Source organism: Branchiostoma belcheri, unplaced genomic scaffold (genome assembly GCF_001625305.1).
Source record: "Branchiostoma belcheri isolate BF01 breed outbred unplaced genomic scaffold, Haploidv18h27 scaffold41, whole genome shotgun sequence".
NCBI classification, from domain to species: Eukaryota; Metazoa; Chordata; class Leptocardii; order Amphioxiformes; family Branchiostomatidae; genus Branchiostoma; species Branchiostoma belcheri.
Genome location: NW_017804032.1, coordinates 1,351,213 through 1,366,771, shown reverse-complemented (window position 1 = coordinate 1,366,771; position 15,559 = coordinate 1,351,213). Strand labels below are relative to the sequence as shown.

Here is a 15,559-nt window from a genome sequence, read left to right as displayed (position 1 = left end):
TTCTGGGAAGAGCTCTTTAAAAGCGTGTCTGTAAATGTAACAGAAAAGTGCCACCTCACAAGGAAATTTCAGTCGTTGTATTCATTGTATTCTTGGTCGTGTACCAAAAATAGCCCTCAATAGTAATCGCACAAGTAAGTCACGACTTCAATCTAAGCAACATTATCGTATACCGAAAGTTGAGTAGCTTCTATTTGGGTCCTGTCATGTACCCTCTTCATTTGCTAATATTATGCATGCTTCGTAGAACTGTGTCTTTCTTCCCATTTACAGAGAGAGAAAAAAACATCAACAATGTGTTCAATTATATGTCATTGACCTTTGTCAACTCCTAATATGGGCATGCAGGTGGTACTACATTTTGTGGCACCCTTCTCATGAGATTGGAGAGTTTAAAGAGATACTAGTAGTCCCAGTCATTAGGTACCTGTAAGTTGTTCATCCTCTTGCAAAGGTTGCGGACCTTAGGGACACGGGTAATGGACGGCGCGATGGCCGGGGTCTCGGGTTCTCTGAGCGACTCTAACTCGTCCGTTTCTGTTTCCCACCAGGCAAGTCTGAAGGAAGGCTGGCTGATGAAGCAGACCAATTCATTCCAGGTAAGAGACTGCACTTTGTTACGTTGTGTATTTTCATGGTTATTACATTGTGCAAGGGCTCTAGCCAGCACTCATTTCCCTGTCAATTGACAGAACTTTGCAACGGAGTCTGACGGAACATTTTTGAAACCAATCCGCCAATCTTGACAGACAAAATCAACAAATATCTTGGGTAAAGGTATAAAGACATCCAAAGGACTACCCTAACCGACAATCTCTCTCAATCCTGTGATTTGCCTCTTAAAATTCCAGAAATGGTGTTTTTAGGGCTTGAAAATGCTAAATTTCCCAGGGAAGCATGCCCCAGGACCCTCTAGATTGCGAGCACCCACCCAGATCCGATCAAGAACCTGAGCTGACGGGAAAAAATTTCGAGCTAGCTACAAGCCCTGCATTGTGGAGATCGAAATCATGTGGCTTCGAATGGCCGAGTAGTTAGGTTAGCGGACATGAGATTGAGAGGTCATGGGTTCGATTCCTGGCAAGACATTGTGTCCTTGGGAAAATCAAACTTTCCTTTACTCCACCCTGGTGTAAAATGGTTGGAGACTGAGGTAAAAGGCAGTAGAAGGCCTAGGAGAGCTCAAGCGATGGTGTCTGTTTCCAATACCATACCCTACACACAGTGGATAACAACCCACTGCCCCTACAGCCTGAAAAAAGGCTAATTAGGACTACCTTTACCTTAACCTACATTAACCTTATGTACAGATGTATTGGTAATTGCTGTATTCTGCAAAGGTCGAGTGATTGCCATCTAGTGAAAAGAGCTTAAGTTAGGACATCTTCAGTTTCCACTAGATGGCATTTGCCAATGATGAGTAACTAACTGTTGAGTGACCAAAATTGACCCTTGATGTTAAATTTTTATGATCAGAATATCTGCAAAAGTGCAATAATAAAAGACTACAAAACACAATATAGTTCATTCTTTTTCTATGAGATTCGCTGAACCATCTGATTGTCAAATATTTGGTTTTTCATGATCAGTCGCCAAAGCTAATTGTCTTGTTCTAGGGGATTTTAAATCTTTGACTTTAGACATCATGAAGTTTTTGTTTGTTCTGCACAACCAGGCAGTAATCCACTGCAAGACACACATGTACATGTTACTCCACTAGCAAGATATAGCTAATAGGAGATGTGTAAAGGACAGGTTTGCCCACTCACACTGGGATGGACACCTACTCATAGAAGTGATACATTGAATTTGTGTGCACTGGTGTACTCTTTTGTGATCACCTCAAACATGGGACCTCTGGTCTAACATCCCATCTATAACAAGTATAACAAGCAAATTGGTATGCAAAATAATTGACATGTTCAGTCATGTAAGCACTGGGGTTAAATGTCCGGCCTTCTTGGAAGTATAGGAGGGTCCGTCATGCGATTCTCAGCTTCCTAAATTCCCCCATTTTGACTTCTAATCAATTCATGCTGGCTCCTGACAAAAGCCATTTTTGACCTGTCATTCTGCCTGTCAATCGTCCCGTCCACCCACCTGCTGTCAACCTGTTCTGTCCAGACAAACAGACACACAAACCCACAGCTCATCATCCATCCAAAAATACTTCAGAATCTGTACCTGAAAATAATTTTGCTTGATTGATTTATGGCTATCCTACATTATTTTTACACTACAAAATCTTGAACATGAGATTTTAGTAAATGTTACTTTCCTTTCCCTACAGAGAATGAAGAAGAGGTACTTTAAGCTGAAGGGCCGGAAGCTGTACTATGCCAAGGAGGCCAAGGTTAGTGCCTGTTTTAGTGTAATGTTAATCAAACAGAGATAACAAAAAAACAGAAAGACATCATCAGAGATTAGTGGTATCATATGCACACATAGTTGCACACAACCAAGATACATTTGTATATCTTATCATGCTACATCAAAAGATATAATGCATTCAAACATATTCAATAAGTATAATTCAGTATTGTACATAAGTCACAAATAGTATTAATGTTAGTAGAGGTAAGGTTTGTGGAATCACAAATTGGTTTCACAAAATGGTTTTTCTTGGTAGATGCACCCTATTCATGTTTTCTTTTACCAGAATATAATGTTACATGATGTACATGTTTATAGTAAGGCCATGTTGATTTGATCATATGGATGACATCCGCGCGCGCATGAATTTTCGGCCGTTTCCACACTGTAAATCGTACAAAACAGTTGCAAAATGAGCAAAAATATACCATGAGTTACAAAAAAAATTAATAAAAACCATACCAATGTCGTAGAATGCCAAAATCAAACGAAAAAAGACGAAATTGTAAAGAAATGAACTTGAAGACTAGATTATTCACCAAACCATATTCTGTGCCATTTGCTCAACCCCCATGACCACGTAGATTTCATAATGAAAAGACTTTTTTTTTGCAAAACTTTTTTTTTATTCGCACACGCGCATCAGTTTTGGGGCTCCCGGAGGATGTCATCCATATAATCAAATCAACATGGCCTAACTGTTACAAAATGTATGTTATGCACATGTCTTTGTCCCTGTATAGCCTATGTGGTCCCATAAGATTCACTGGATAACGATTGCATCTATTTTTGCCTTCTCCATTGAAGTACATGTCCAATTATCCTACTGCAGTTTTCAGTACATGTAAACATTCATTGATCTTTCATCAACTTCAAACTAGGAATATGTTTATGTAACTGACATTCCAGTTACTTCAAAATAGAATTCCATGAGACATGTTAAATTATGTTTTTGCACTAAATATTGAAATATTTTACTGGGGGGGGGTAATTACATAAAATTGTGTTTTTGGGATTTTCTTCAACTGTTGTTACCCAAATTTGAGGTTGATTCAGAACCTGTATAGATATTGTATTTTTATTTTTCAAATTAGAAAACCAAGAAATTATATTAGTGTGGCTATAGCTGAATAATAAGTATGTTTTGATAATTATGGAGGAATAGGACTTTCTGATAACATTTTTATTTTTTAAGCCGTCACATGTCAAAAGCGAGTATTTTTAGCGTTACCTGTTGTATCGCAGATGGCGGCTATATTTAGGTCAGGCTGTCTTCTGGGGGCGGCGCGCGCCCGCTATATTCGCACAAATCCCACATCCCTGTAGAGCCTGCGCCCACCTGCCAATATAACCGCCTCCGTTATTGGATCCGTCTTCTCAATTAGGGCAGGTTTGAGTCTTAATTAGGGCCGGTTCAGTCAAAATACACTCCCCGGTGGTTCAGCCATTATCTGGGCCCATAAACAGGCTAACCTTTGCGTACGCATCTTCTGAGGTTCATTCACGTGTCGAGAGGCTTCTGACTGAGGATAGTTATTCCTAATATGGGCATGTTCGGGAGGGAAAGTCCTACCACAGGGCATCTATCTTTCTAAGGCCTAAATTGGCACATGGGTCTATTTTGATGGCATCTTTTGCACGCCGTCTTTTGAGCAGCGTTTTTTTGGGACAAGATTCGGAACTGCCTCCGGTTGTCGGTAAGCGTAGAAATACGCTTGGGAAGTCCAGACGTTTAAAGAAAACTTTGTTAAAGAAAGAAAGAGTGTGCAGCAGTGTTTGAAAGAGGACATTCTACAACTTAGAGGGACCAGGACTAGTGGTATGTACATTTGTAAATGTATTGTGTCTGTTTGTGTGAGATATAGTACATGTACGTCAAGGTAAAATAACAGAAATATATTACTTATTAACAAGAATATTACAGTAGGGATCCTATAAAATACAGTTACTGTAATGTACCCAAAGCAGTTAAAATTGGTGTGTACATGTATATAGTATTATAGAGTGTCATAATGATTGCGTTATCGAATTTCTACCATAAATAGTATATATGATACAATGTACACGTACTTCTCTAATGCTTAGAAAGCAAGGTTAGATTTTACCAAGAATGAATAGATGATTGACAACACATGAATAAGTCCAGGGACAATGAAGTCAATTTGGTGCCATTTGTCCAAACACATTTAGATTGAGATTATGACAGCAAATTAAGAACTACCGTACGTGGCTGTACATAGAGTCTACCACATAAATCACATTGTACAGTTACAAATTAAGTCATGAGACCAGCAATGCAACAGGTACAGGTCATCTATGGGAACTATAAGGTAGGGTGGTACGCTCCAAGCAGAGGTTTAGGCTTCCGTTAATTTTTGACGTGTTTTGAGCATTTTTATCTGGCTTTCTTTTCTGTACTGCTGTCAGTTTTAACGTTAGGCGCTTTACATGTAGTGGTGTACTGGATACTGCCTGGCCAATTTGATACTGTATTGCCAATTTGATACTGTATTGCAGCCACCGAAAGATCTGCTTGGAGATTAGTACTAGAAGGGAGGCCGATGCATGCAAATGTACATGTATGCAGTGTACAATAATGGCCTACTACGAATTTCTACTTGGCCTAGTTTTGATGGCCCTTTGCATGTATTACAGACAAATTATAGTGTGAATACATGTGTGTGGAGTAACTTTTCCCAGAATTCACTCAAATTTACGGATTGAACAAATTATTTTCATGGAAATTGGTATAAGTTACCGGGAATATCACCTTTGTCAAACTTCATTGCACATATTGTCTTTCTTGGAAATCCATTATAGATTGGTAAATGCTGTTGACCCAATTGATTGATTTGGCCCTGCCGCTGCTATGATAGGATATTCATGTGTATCCCCATGTGTTATCTGGTGTTTGCCTGGTCCGTGCCTGTACATATGCTCAGCTCTGTAAGACCTGTTGTTTTAATGGTATAATCAACCAGTTGCATGCAATTAGTTCATACCTAATGCGATTATATGGTTTTTGTTTGAGCCAGGATACATGCATATATGTATATTTACTCAGTCATATTAACCCACATGTATTTTTACTGTAACTCTTGAAATTTTGTGATGGTTTTTTTTCTCAATTTTTTTTTTGTGATGTGCCTTTTTAATTTTTTTTGGTTGATGTGCTTTTTTTAAGACAACCCATATCTTGAAACTTTTGCAATGTATTTTTTTCATGCTGACCTTTCAGATTTCAGGCCTATTTTTTATCAATTCATCTGGAATAAAAAAAAAGGAAAACAGAATCTCTACATACATTTGTATTGCCTCTATTTTTTTGGAGAAAAAAGGAAATGCAATCAATCAATCAATTGCCCAATCATTTGCTAAAATAAGAACCGCAACATTTTTTCTAGGACCTAAATCTTTACAGGTATTCTGCCATAGAAGGAGCACAATGTAGGTCATATGCACACTCACTGACATGGCTGGAAATCAATAGTAGCTAACAGAGCATTCAAAGTAGTGAAACAAATGCATAATGATACAACCCAGTGGCCTAGCATAGTGCATGGGCCTGACAACATTTGCATTAATAACACTTAACATAAGTTCTTTTAGCTGTCAGGTCACTTTTAGTTCCCTTACATTTTTCTACATGAGTAGTTAGTGTAAGTTTACAGTAATTTACCTGCATCCATAAACACTAAAGCCACAGCCTTGTTTTTAATGGAAAGCTGCACTGAATCCAGCACCAAGGACAGCACATACTTTCCAAAAATGACTCAGATTCTTTTTCAGTGATAGAATTTCAACCTTGTATCTCATTTACATCGTCCAAATCATATACAGATTCTCATACATTCTAGTCATTCTATTATGGATAGCCAGTATAATGCTAAATACCTTTTACAGAATGCCTGTCATTCGTCAACTTAAGCTCACAATATTTGTCATCCTAGTCATTTTGATGACCTTTAGTCCTATCTACTAAATAACTCTGCCTATCACTATTTAATTGCATGACTATTTTCAATCATTCTGACGTATTCAGTTGGTTGTCATCCATGAACTCCTAGCACCTGACAGAGGAACTGCAGGGCATATGGTATAGTCAGAGTACTAACTGCCATTGATGTCACTCACAATGTATACATTTCAACTGGGAAAGCTATATTCATTACCTGAATTCCTTATGCTTCTACATCCATTCATGCTGACAAAGAATCCCGAGCTCCTATTGGACTGATTTTCATGGTGATAAAGAATCCTGAGCCCCTATTGGACTGATTTTCATGGTGAACAAAGAATCCTGAGCTCCTATTGGACTGATTTTCATGGTGATAAAGAATCCTGAGCTCCTATTGGACTGATTTTCATGGTGATAAAGAATCCTGAGCTCCTATTGGACTGATTTTCATGGTGAACAAAGAATCCTGAGCTCTTATTGGACTGATTTTCACAGTGGTAAAGAATCCTGACCTCCTATTGGACTGATGATTTTCACAGTGATAAAGAATCCTGAGCTCCTGTTGGTAGTTCTGGGAATGGAAATGGTTCTCTTGAGTTCGAGATGTATGGCCACAAGTTCTTAGGGAGAAGGCTCTATTTTATAACAAAGGCCAACAAAATTTGATGTTAAAAATACCAGTTTCCTGAATGCATTCCATATCTTTTTTAATCTTTTTAAAAGATAAATCCCTACCTACTATCCTAATTTTTTTCAGGACCGTAATTGGAAACACAACTGTTGTGTTTCCATTAATTTTTCTACGCCTGGCCAAAATATCCTCCAGCAAAACGCCAGCTTCAAGGACAGATAGCAAATAGCCAATCTCGTTAAGATTGAAAAGGGACGTGTATTTTGGGAGATATCCACAACGCTATTAGAAAGATCTTTGTAGCAGCCTCGTTGCTCCCAGAATAAATGCATAATCTTCAAGGGATTGATTTTTTCCTTTTTGTCCTTGAAGCAAACAACTAGGTCAGAACAAAAAGGTGTAACAAACAACCCTGGTTCTATTTGTAGATTAGGTTTTCATGTATCTGTATGGCCATACTGACTTGATTATATGGATGACATCAGTACATGCTTCAATTTTTTGCCAGTTTAAAAAAAAAGAAGAAATGTGACAATACAGTTTCTTTTTATACTTGAAGTGTGACAGAGATTGAAAAGAAAAGAAGAAGAGGCCAGAGGAAGGGAAGAATAGCAGAGCTCAAGTTACCACTTGCTTGCACCACTAAGTCATTGAATGTACCAAAATCACATATTTTGATTAATAACTAACTTAAATATAATTTTGAACGCTTCCTGACCACTTAACAGTCACATTTGATAATCAAGGCAACCTTTTTTTTTGCGCATGGTCGAATCAGTTTTAGAGTGCCCAGAGGATGTCATCAATATAATCAAATCAGTATGGCCCAACCAGCATTTTTATTTGATGGCTTATAATTAATGTAATGTCTAGTGTCAGGAAGCTGCCTGCAACTTTCTTAATGCAACTGTGACAATGATATAATCATTACCATGGCAATGGGGGTAAACATCTTCCACAGGTCCTTTTGCAGTTTTATTTTCACAGTGATGTCACATTGCGATTTTAAAACACAGCGAATATGATCATGTTTTTGTAAGTCTACTTTGTTACAGAACTGTTTCAAGCCTGAACCTCGAACACAGCGAAAAACACATTTTCCCCATTAACACAATAAAACCACTTATTAAACTTTCTGCATATATAGTAACACTTATGGCAGGTAAGTAGGTAGACCTAACAAGGTTGGAAACAAACCATATTTTGACAGGATGTTATTGACAACAACGCTAATATTATTAGCTCCATGCCTCCAAAATGCTGTAATGTAATAAAATAGCATTACAGCCTAGAGAAAATGAAATTGTTTATGACGTCTTTTTCTGGTATAGTGTGTTAGTAGCACTACAGTAGGGGGCTAGTCCACTATGTGTGTGGTGTTGTGTGTTCAACTACCATACTCTTTCTCATAGAGTGAGAAAGCAATATGTACCATTTTTAAAGTCTTTGACACTGTATGACATGGTAAGGCTTTGAACTCACAACCTCCTGGTTACAAAGTGAGCACTCTTTCTAATTGAGCTATTGTACTACAAAATGTACTACATGTGGCTCATGTTTTAATGAATGAAGTTTGCTCTTTTTTCTGCAGTCCCTGCTATTTGATGAGATCGACCTTACGGATGTCAGTGTGGCTGAATGTAGCACCAAGAACGTCAACAACAGCTTCCAGGTCAGTCTGCCATGCATGATACCATTGTACACAGGGCATAGACTAATGTGAAATAGATTTAACTTAGAAAATACAACACAAAAACTTTTGTGGTGGTTTGATGTAGGTAGAAGAGAAAATGAGGCTTTCGCTGTCGAAGTTGGCGTCAGAATAGAAAACATTGACAAAACGACTTAAATCCGTTTAATTTTATCTGCTGTCTTCAATGATGCTATGTACTTGCCATGAATGCAAGGCACTTTTTGACCACCGCTAGTGCTGGTCATAGAAAAGAATGAACCTTTCGTTTCTGGGGCTGTTTTTATCATGGACCAGTGCAGGTTAGGTGCAGATAGACAACAGCAATACCTGCACTGCTCCAATTCTACCTGGCAGTGCACTAACCTGCACATGCAGGTCATGGTATTTCCAACCCTTGCATGTATGTTAATTCAAACATCCTGTTGAATCCACGGTGTCCTTTTGAGTATCACCAAACAGGTTATTGATTTAGATCGGCCTGTTTATAACGACGTTTCCCCAGGTCATTACACCCTTCAGACGACTCATCCTCAGTGCGGAGAACCGTAAGGAGATGGAGGAATGGATGGCCGTGCTTCGCGCCGTGCAGAACAGAGAGTTCTACGATGTGAGTAGCCTTTACTTCTCTACTTTACAGTAGCTCTAGAAGCTATGGATGGATTGTCATGAAACTTGGTAGGTGGATAGATCTTCATACGACCTCAAGATTGATAGATTTGTAGCACCCTAGCAGCTTGTTTCCCTCATAAGAATGTTTTTGGAAGTGAAATGAAAATGAAGAGTTTCTGAATGATTTGCTCAGCTGATATAACCACCATTTGTCTCAACACACCACACTGTGTAGAGTTTGTAGTACTGTAATTAGATACCTGTAGAGGTCTGTAGGGGCTCCCAGATTTAGAAATTAAAGTATTACAATATATAATGCTGGGCTGGTGCTTGGTTTCCTCAGTGAAGACCTGACAGTGAAAAGTAGCCTGCAGGTTGATTTGGGTGCTGGAATAAATTCAATAAAGGTCAACAAAGGAGGATGTACTCAGTACACTAGTCTATCATGTACAGCTGACTCAATTACAGGGTAGACAAGGTACTCGCAGATTTCTGAGAACCTTCTTCAGTTCTCAGGAAATTGAGTAAAATTGCGTATTGTGTGGTATAACCCCTGACATTAAGCTGGAACATATGGCTGTACTCCCTACTGTGTTATCTAATGACTAAAATTAACCTGCAGGCCAAAATTTCATTGACAAACAGGTTTGAACTGAATTTTTTTCAAAATGACTATCTTCTACCAACAATGCACCATACTCTTGTGTGTTATTAGAGTCATTTGTTCAGCCATCATAAGGAAGTAGGATTCATAATGAAGGCGACTTTTTTAAATTCACACGCTCGCATCAGTTTTGGGGTTCCCAGAGGATGTCATCCATATCAAACCAAAATGGCCTTAGTTTTGAATCCATAATTCTGTAATTGTAAACTGTCTGTATATTAAGTATTAATTTGTAAGCAAAGATGATAAAACTGTTTCTGAATATGAGTTGTTCAGCTGATATAACCACCATTTGGCTCAACACATCACACTGTGTAGAGTGAGTATTCCATTAATAAGATGTAGATGTCCAGTAGCTTGTAGCGGCCCCCGGAGGAGGAAAAGTAGTATGTAATGCTGAAATGGTGCTTGCCTTTTCTCAGTGAAGACCTCAGTGAAAAGTAGCCTGCAGGTCGATTTGGGTGCTTGAATATATTCATTAACAGTCAACAAAGGAGGATGTACTGTCACGTACAGCTGACGCAATTAAGTACTCAAACAAGGTACTCGCAGATTTCTCAGCCAGTTGAGAAAAATTGCGTATTGTGTGGTATGAACCCCTGACATTAAGCTGGAACATATGGTTGTGTTATCTAAGGACTAAAATCAACCTGCAGGCCACACTTCATAGACAAACAAGTTTGAACTGAATTTTCAAAATGTCTTCTACCAACAGTGATTCAAAGACACAGGCCCAAACAAAAACACGTTGTTCAAAGAAAGACAAAGAAAGACAAACTACTAAGTACCAGCCCAGAAAAGAACAAGAAATTAAGTCATCTCTTCAAGTACCAGAGCTATCAGCCAAGGATTGAGGTGTTCAAAAACTCATTATTTCCCAGAACTATTGCAGAGTTGAACTTGCCGTCACAAAGTTCAGTGGGGCATCATCATCGTAACAAGTCGTTCGGTGTAATATAGCCAGCTGCCGCCACGTCACGTGAAGCTGGTGTGTTACGCCAAAGGGCAGTTATACTGACTATACAGATACAGAAGCTGGTGTGTTACGCCAAAGAGCGGTTAGTCTGACTATACAGATACAGAAGCTGGTGTGTTATGCCAAAGAGCGGTTATACTGACTCAACAGATACAGAAGCTGGTGTGTTACACCAAAGAGCGGTTATACTGACTATACAGAATACCAATGCAACAAAGGGATCACGTCGAGTTACAGCTACAAACACATTGCTCCTGAACTGATTACAATACTCAGTCAGAGGTCACTGACCTCCTTCCCAGAGTATGAGACAGTAATGTAATCCTGGCGAAATGTCAATGATGTGAAAAGAGTTGGACTGGAAACAGGGTGGTTGCAGATTTTTAACAAATCCACAAGAAAAAGCTTCGGCTTTCAGTTCATTGACCCCTGCAAGGAAATTGCCTCTTGTGTGGAAAGACCTCTTGACATTTGGCATGAAGAAGAGTTGATTCATTCCTCACATCTGTCACACCACAGTTGTCCTTCAGTAAGACATCTTGAGCTGCATAGTTACATTCAGAACTTGGAGTACTGGCCTCCCTGCTGTGTGTTTGAAAAAATGTTGACAATGTGTTTCCAGTTTCTCAACTGACCCTGGCAAAAACCGGGTGGCCCTAGCCTTTTTTTCAAAACCTCTGAAGTTTTAAATGTCATATAATGCATTTATCTAACGAAAAATAAGAAAATAAAACTGTTCAGAAACCAGTACATTGCCGTGTGATTTATTCAAAACGTTGTTTATCTTTGAAAATAGGACTATAGGTTATATATGAGTGCACAGCAATAGGTAGTGCTATCTATAATGTAACATGAAAAACACAACTGCAATGTGCCTTGATCATCTTTAAACAGGACACATTTATTATAACACATTTCCTGTCCAGACCATGTCACCCCTCGTTACGTCGATGAAGGTTAGACATCCAGGTAATACGATACGCCAAAAAACAGTTACTCAAGCAACTGGATATGATTTTGAAAACGTCAGACGTTTCAGCTAGTATCCACTAGCTTTCGTCAGTGACTGAGAGACCAGAGGGGAAAGCAGGTTTATAAGTACAACCTGTTGATTGATATGCAAATAAAGTGAAGACAAATTTTTGGAAGTCGAAAAAGGAACAAAAGTCAGACAAGTCAAGACAAAATGATGCAAATTAGTCTGAAAGCTCCTGTTATACAGAACAGGAGCTTAAGTGTTGTCTGTCCTCGGGGCTGGGAGTGCCAAATCCCAAGTGCCGGAAAGATCAACTCGTAGCCCCCCTTCCCTGTTGAGGGTGGGGTTGTACATTCTTTCATATATTGCCTCTTTAACACCCCGTTCCCACCAGCGTGTTTCGCGGTCTAAGATATCCGTGGACTCGAGTTTGAAAGAGTGACCCTGGTTGTGTTGTAGGTGGTGGAAAATAGCTGAGGAGTAGCCGTTGGCACTAGGTCGGCAATGTTCTTTGTATCTTACTTTGAGTGGTCGACTTGTCTCTCCGATGTAGGTGTTGTTACAATTGGGCTCCTCACATTTGAGTCTGTAAATAACATTCGCCTTGGTACCTTTGTGAGGTCGGTCCTTAGGGTGTACCAGTCTTTGTCTGAGGGTTGAGTGAGGTTTGAAGTTAGTGGCTATGTTGAAGTTTTGGAAGATCCGTCGGAGTTTCTCAGATACTCCTTGGACATACGGAATAGTGATGTTGGCCTTATTTTTGTTGGTCAATGGTTTGCACTTCTGGGTTTTCTTAGACTGATCTGAAGGTTTGAGCGCTTTGTTGAAAGTCCAGTTTTGGTAGCCACACTTAGCCAGGGCACCTCGGAGGTGTCTATGTTCGTCCGTTTTGGCTTGGTCTGAAGTGACAATGTTGTCTGCACGATGGAAGAGAGTTTTGATCACTGCTAGTTTGTGTTCCAAAGGGGGGCTACGAGTCGATCTTTCCGGCACTTGGGATTTGGCACTCCCAGCCCCGAGGACAGACAACACTTAAGCTCCTGTTCTGTATAACAGGAGCTTTCAGACTAATTTGCATCATTTTGTCTTGACTTGTCTGACTTTTGTTCCTTTTTCGACTTCCAAAAATTTGTCTTCACTTTATTTGCATATCAATCAACAGGTTGTACTTATAAACCTGCTTTCCCCTCTGGTCTCTCAGTCACTGACGAAAGCTAGTGGATACTAGCTGAAACGTCTGACGTTTTCAAAATCATATCCAGTTGCTTGAGTAACTGTTTTTTGGCATGTCACCCCTCATATAAATCTCAGAATGGTACGGTCGAAAATCTGTAATAATAAACAATTTGATTTTCAAGTGGTTGAGAAGGGACACACTTAAGTAATGCCAATTGGTGATAAAAATGGATTTCCTGGAACACTCGATGGTTTGAGATAAACATGTTGTTGTCATCTACTGGTTTTCTTGGAACTCATCCTGGCACTCGGACATACTCTTTAAGCCACACCAATTTAATTTGTTGGTTCTCGGTTTCACCTCTTCATTTTCTTCTGATTTACAACAAAAAAAAGATTCTGGTTCTGAATCAACTCAAAAATGCACATATTTTGCCCCCCAACAGTTGAGGAAAGTCCATTTCCTCCTAGTTGTTACAGTTTTTCCATCTATCAATGAAGTTACTTTTGATTAAAAGTTCCAAATTCATTGTTTAAATATTAACCCAGCCTTTTGTGTTGGCTTCATGGCTCCTATCCTAGCATTTGGGGCTATAATAGGATGCCTAGACCTGTTTTATGTTTTTATTTTTTCCTTCCTGTTGCTCCATATTTTTTTCTGAAAAAATCTGAGAACCAACAAATTAAATTGGTGTAGCCTTAGATAATGTTGACTACCTACACGCAGAACAGATACGTCACTGCAGCTAGGTGACAGGTACCTGACTTTAGTCAGGGAGGTAAGGCAGTGGAGGAAGAGGCCTTCCAGTATCGTGCTCTGGACACAGTGGAACGCGCTGCCCAACAGCATCTAAAAGGCTACAAGACTACCTTTACCATAACCATAACCGTAACCAGTCTGCCTGTTGTTCTGTTTTTTCCGTCTCCAGCCCAGCAGTGAGAACATGGACCAGTTTAACGGGATGCACAACTGGTACACCTGTAGCCACGCCCGCCCCACCTACTGTAACGTGTGCAGGGAGGCTCTGTCTGGGGTCATGTCCACTGGACTGTCCTGTGAAGGTGTGTTTATTCTCTCTCTCTCTGATTTATCGTCTGTTGTTCCTGAGGGCTAACAAGGGTTAGAAGTACTTGCACTCTGATGCTGGGACTTGATGGTAGCTTGCCATTTGCCTCAGTCCTATGGTTCTTGGGCACAGCAAATGTCAATACCCCTGTGGGTTAGTGTCTCAACAACTTCACCGGCCAGCCACGCGGTGTCACATTAAGTGATGCAATCCATAATTTGGATGCTCCTTTATTGTACTAAGTAATAAGTCTCTTGTACTATTAAGTATTATAATTATTGGATGTGTGTTTCATTCCATTTCAATCCACTTTTATTGCGCCCGTTGAGATTACATTGTAGAAAAGAATGAAGAAATACATGTACATCAACATTTCTATCATACAGCACTATTTATAATGTTTCCAACAAAGATAATGTCTCATTTTTTTATCCCAAAAAGTGTGCAAGTTCAAAGCTCACAAGCGGTGTGCGACACGAGCTCCTAACGCCTGCAAGTGGACCGCCCTGTCTTCCATTGGACAAGACACCATCGAGGATGATGAGGGGGTAAGAATAAATTATGCAAATTTCTGACAACTAGCTTACTTTTGTTCACATAACTAGTAGTAGTAGTAGTAATTTAAAAACTGTTACATTAAATCCATTGCTACATTTTTAATGGAAAGCTGCTTTGAGTTCAGCACCAAGGACACTACCTATTTTCAAAAAGTGACTTTTTAGTCAGTAGCTTACGGAATATTGTTACGTCTCATTGTATTTCTTTATTAAAATTTCTTTGTCTTGCTATTAGCTCTTAGACAATAATTTCAATAAACATTCAATAAATGATTACTTTTTCAAATGTGTAGGGTAAATTTTCTGAAGTGTACCTGGCTGTATTTCAGATCCACATGCCCCACCAGTGGTTGGAGGGTAACCTGCCTGTCAGTGCCAAGTGTAGTGTGTGTGACCACACGTGTGGGAGTGTTCTCAGGCTTCAGGACTGGAAATGCCTCTGGTGTAGAGCTATGGTCAGTATTACTGTTTTTTTTAAAGTTTGTTAATCTTAAAATACTCACGATGGGGTCACAAAAAAGTCCCTCCCACAATAGATGGTGCATAGTGCAGTGCTCATCTTTGTTTCAATAGCCACACAATGGCAGGAGGCTAGTGGTGTGTGTAACTCCAATACTCCTTCCTAAATGCTGAGTGTTAAACAGAGAAAGCAGTACATGTATGTACCATTTTTATAGTTTTTGTTATGACTTCCAAAGGGATTGAACTCACAACCTATTGATTGGAAGATGAACACTCTACTCACTTGGCCATTACACCGATCAAAGTACAGTGCTTTTATACTTGTTTATGATATACAGATGTCATTTCTGTCAGTAATGGCCACTGTAAATGTCAAACACAGCAAAGACCCTCTTCCCCCGCTGACAAAATTAAGTT

General features: G+C 39.4%; 1 protein-coding gene across 4 annotated transcripts in view; it reads left to right on the top strand.

Annotated features, from left to right (window-relative positions):
* The first annotated feature begins 491 nt into the window (after nucleotides 1-491).
* Nucleotides 492-15,559, top strand: part of LOC109477766 (diacylglycerol kinase eta-like) — a 29,774-nt gene continuing 14,706 nt past the window's right edge. For 2 of the 4 annotated variants that reach the window (XM_019779119.1, XM_019779118.1), the window contains exons 1-7: nucleotides 492-599; nucleotides 2,291-2,353; nucleotides 8,554-8,634; nucleotides 9,158-9,262; nucleotides 13,986-14,118; nucleotides 14,565-14,671; nucleotides 15,010-15,135. In XM_019779119.1, the coding sequence (XP_019634678.1) occupies nucleotides 492-599; nucleotides 2,291-2,353; nucleotides 8,554-8,634; nucleotides 9,158-9,262; nucleotides 13,986-14,118; nucleotides 14,565-14,671; nucleotides 15,010-15,135 (723 nt within the window). The remainder of the gene's footprint in view (nucleotides 600-2,290; nucleotides 2,354-8,553; nucleotides 8,635-9,157; nucleotides 9,263-13,985; nucleotides 14,119-14,564; nucleotides 14,672-15,009; nucleotides 15,136-15,559) is intronic. The other 2 variants (XM_019779122.1, XM_019779120.1) reach the window with 1 other exon arrangement.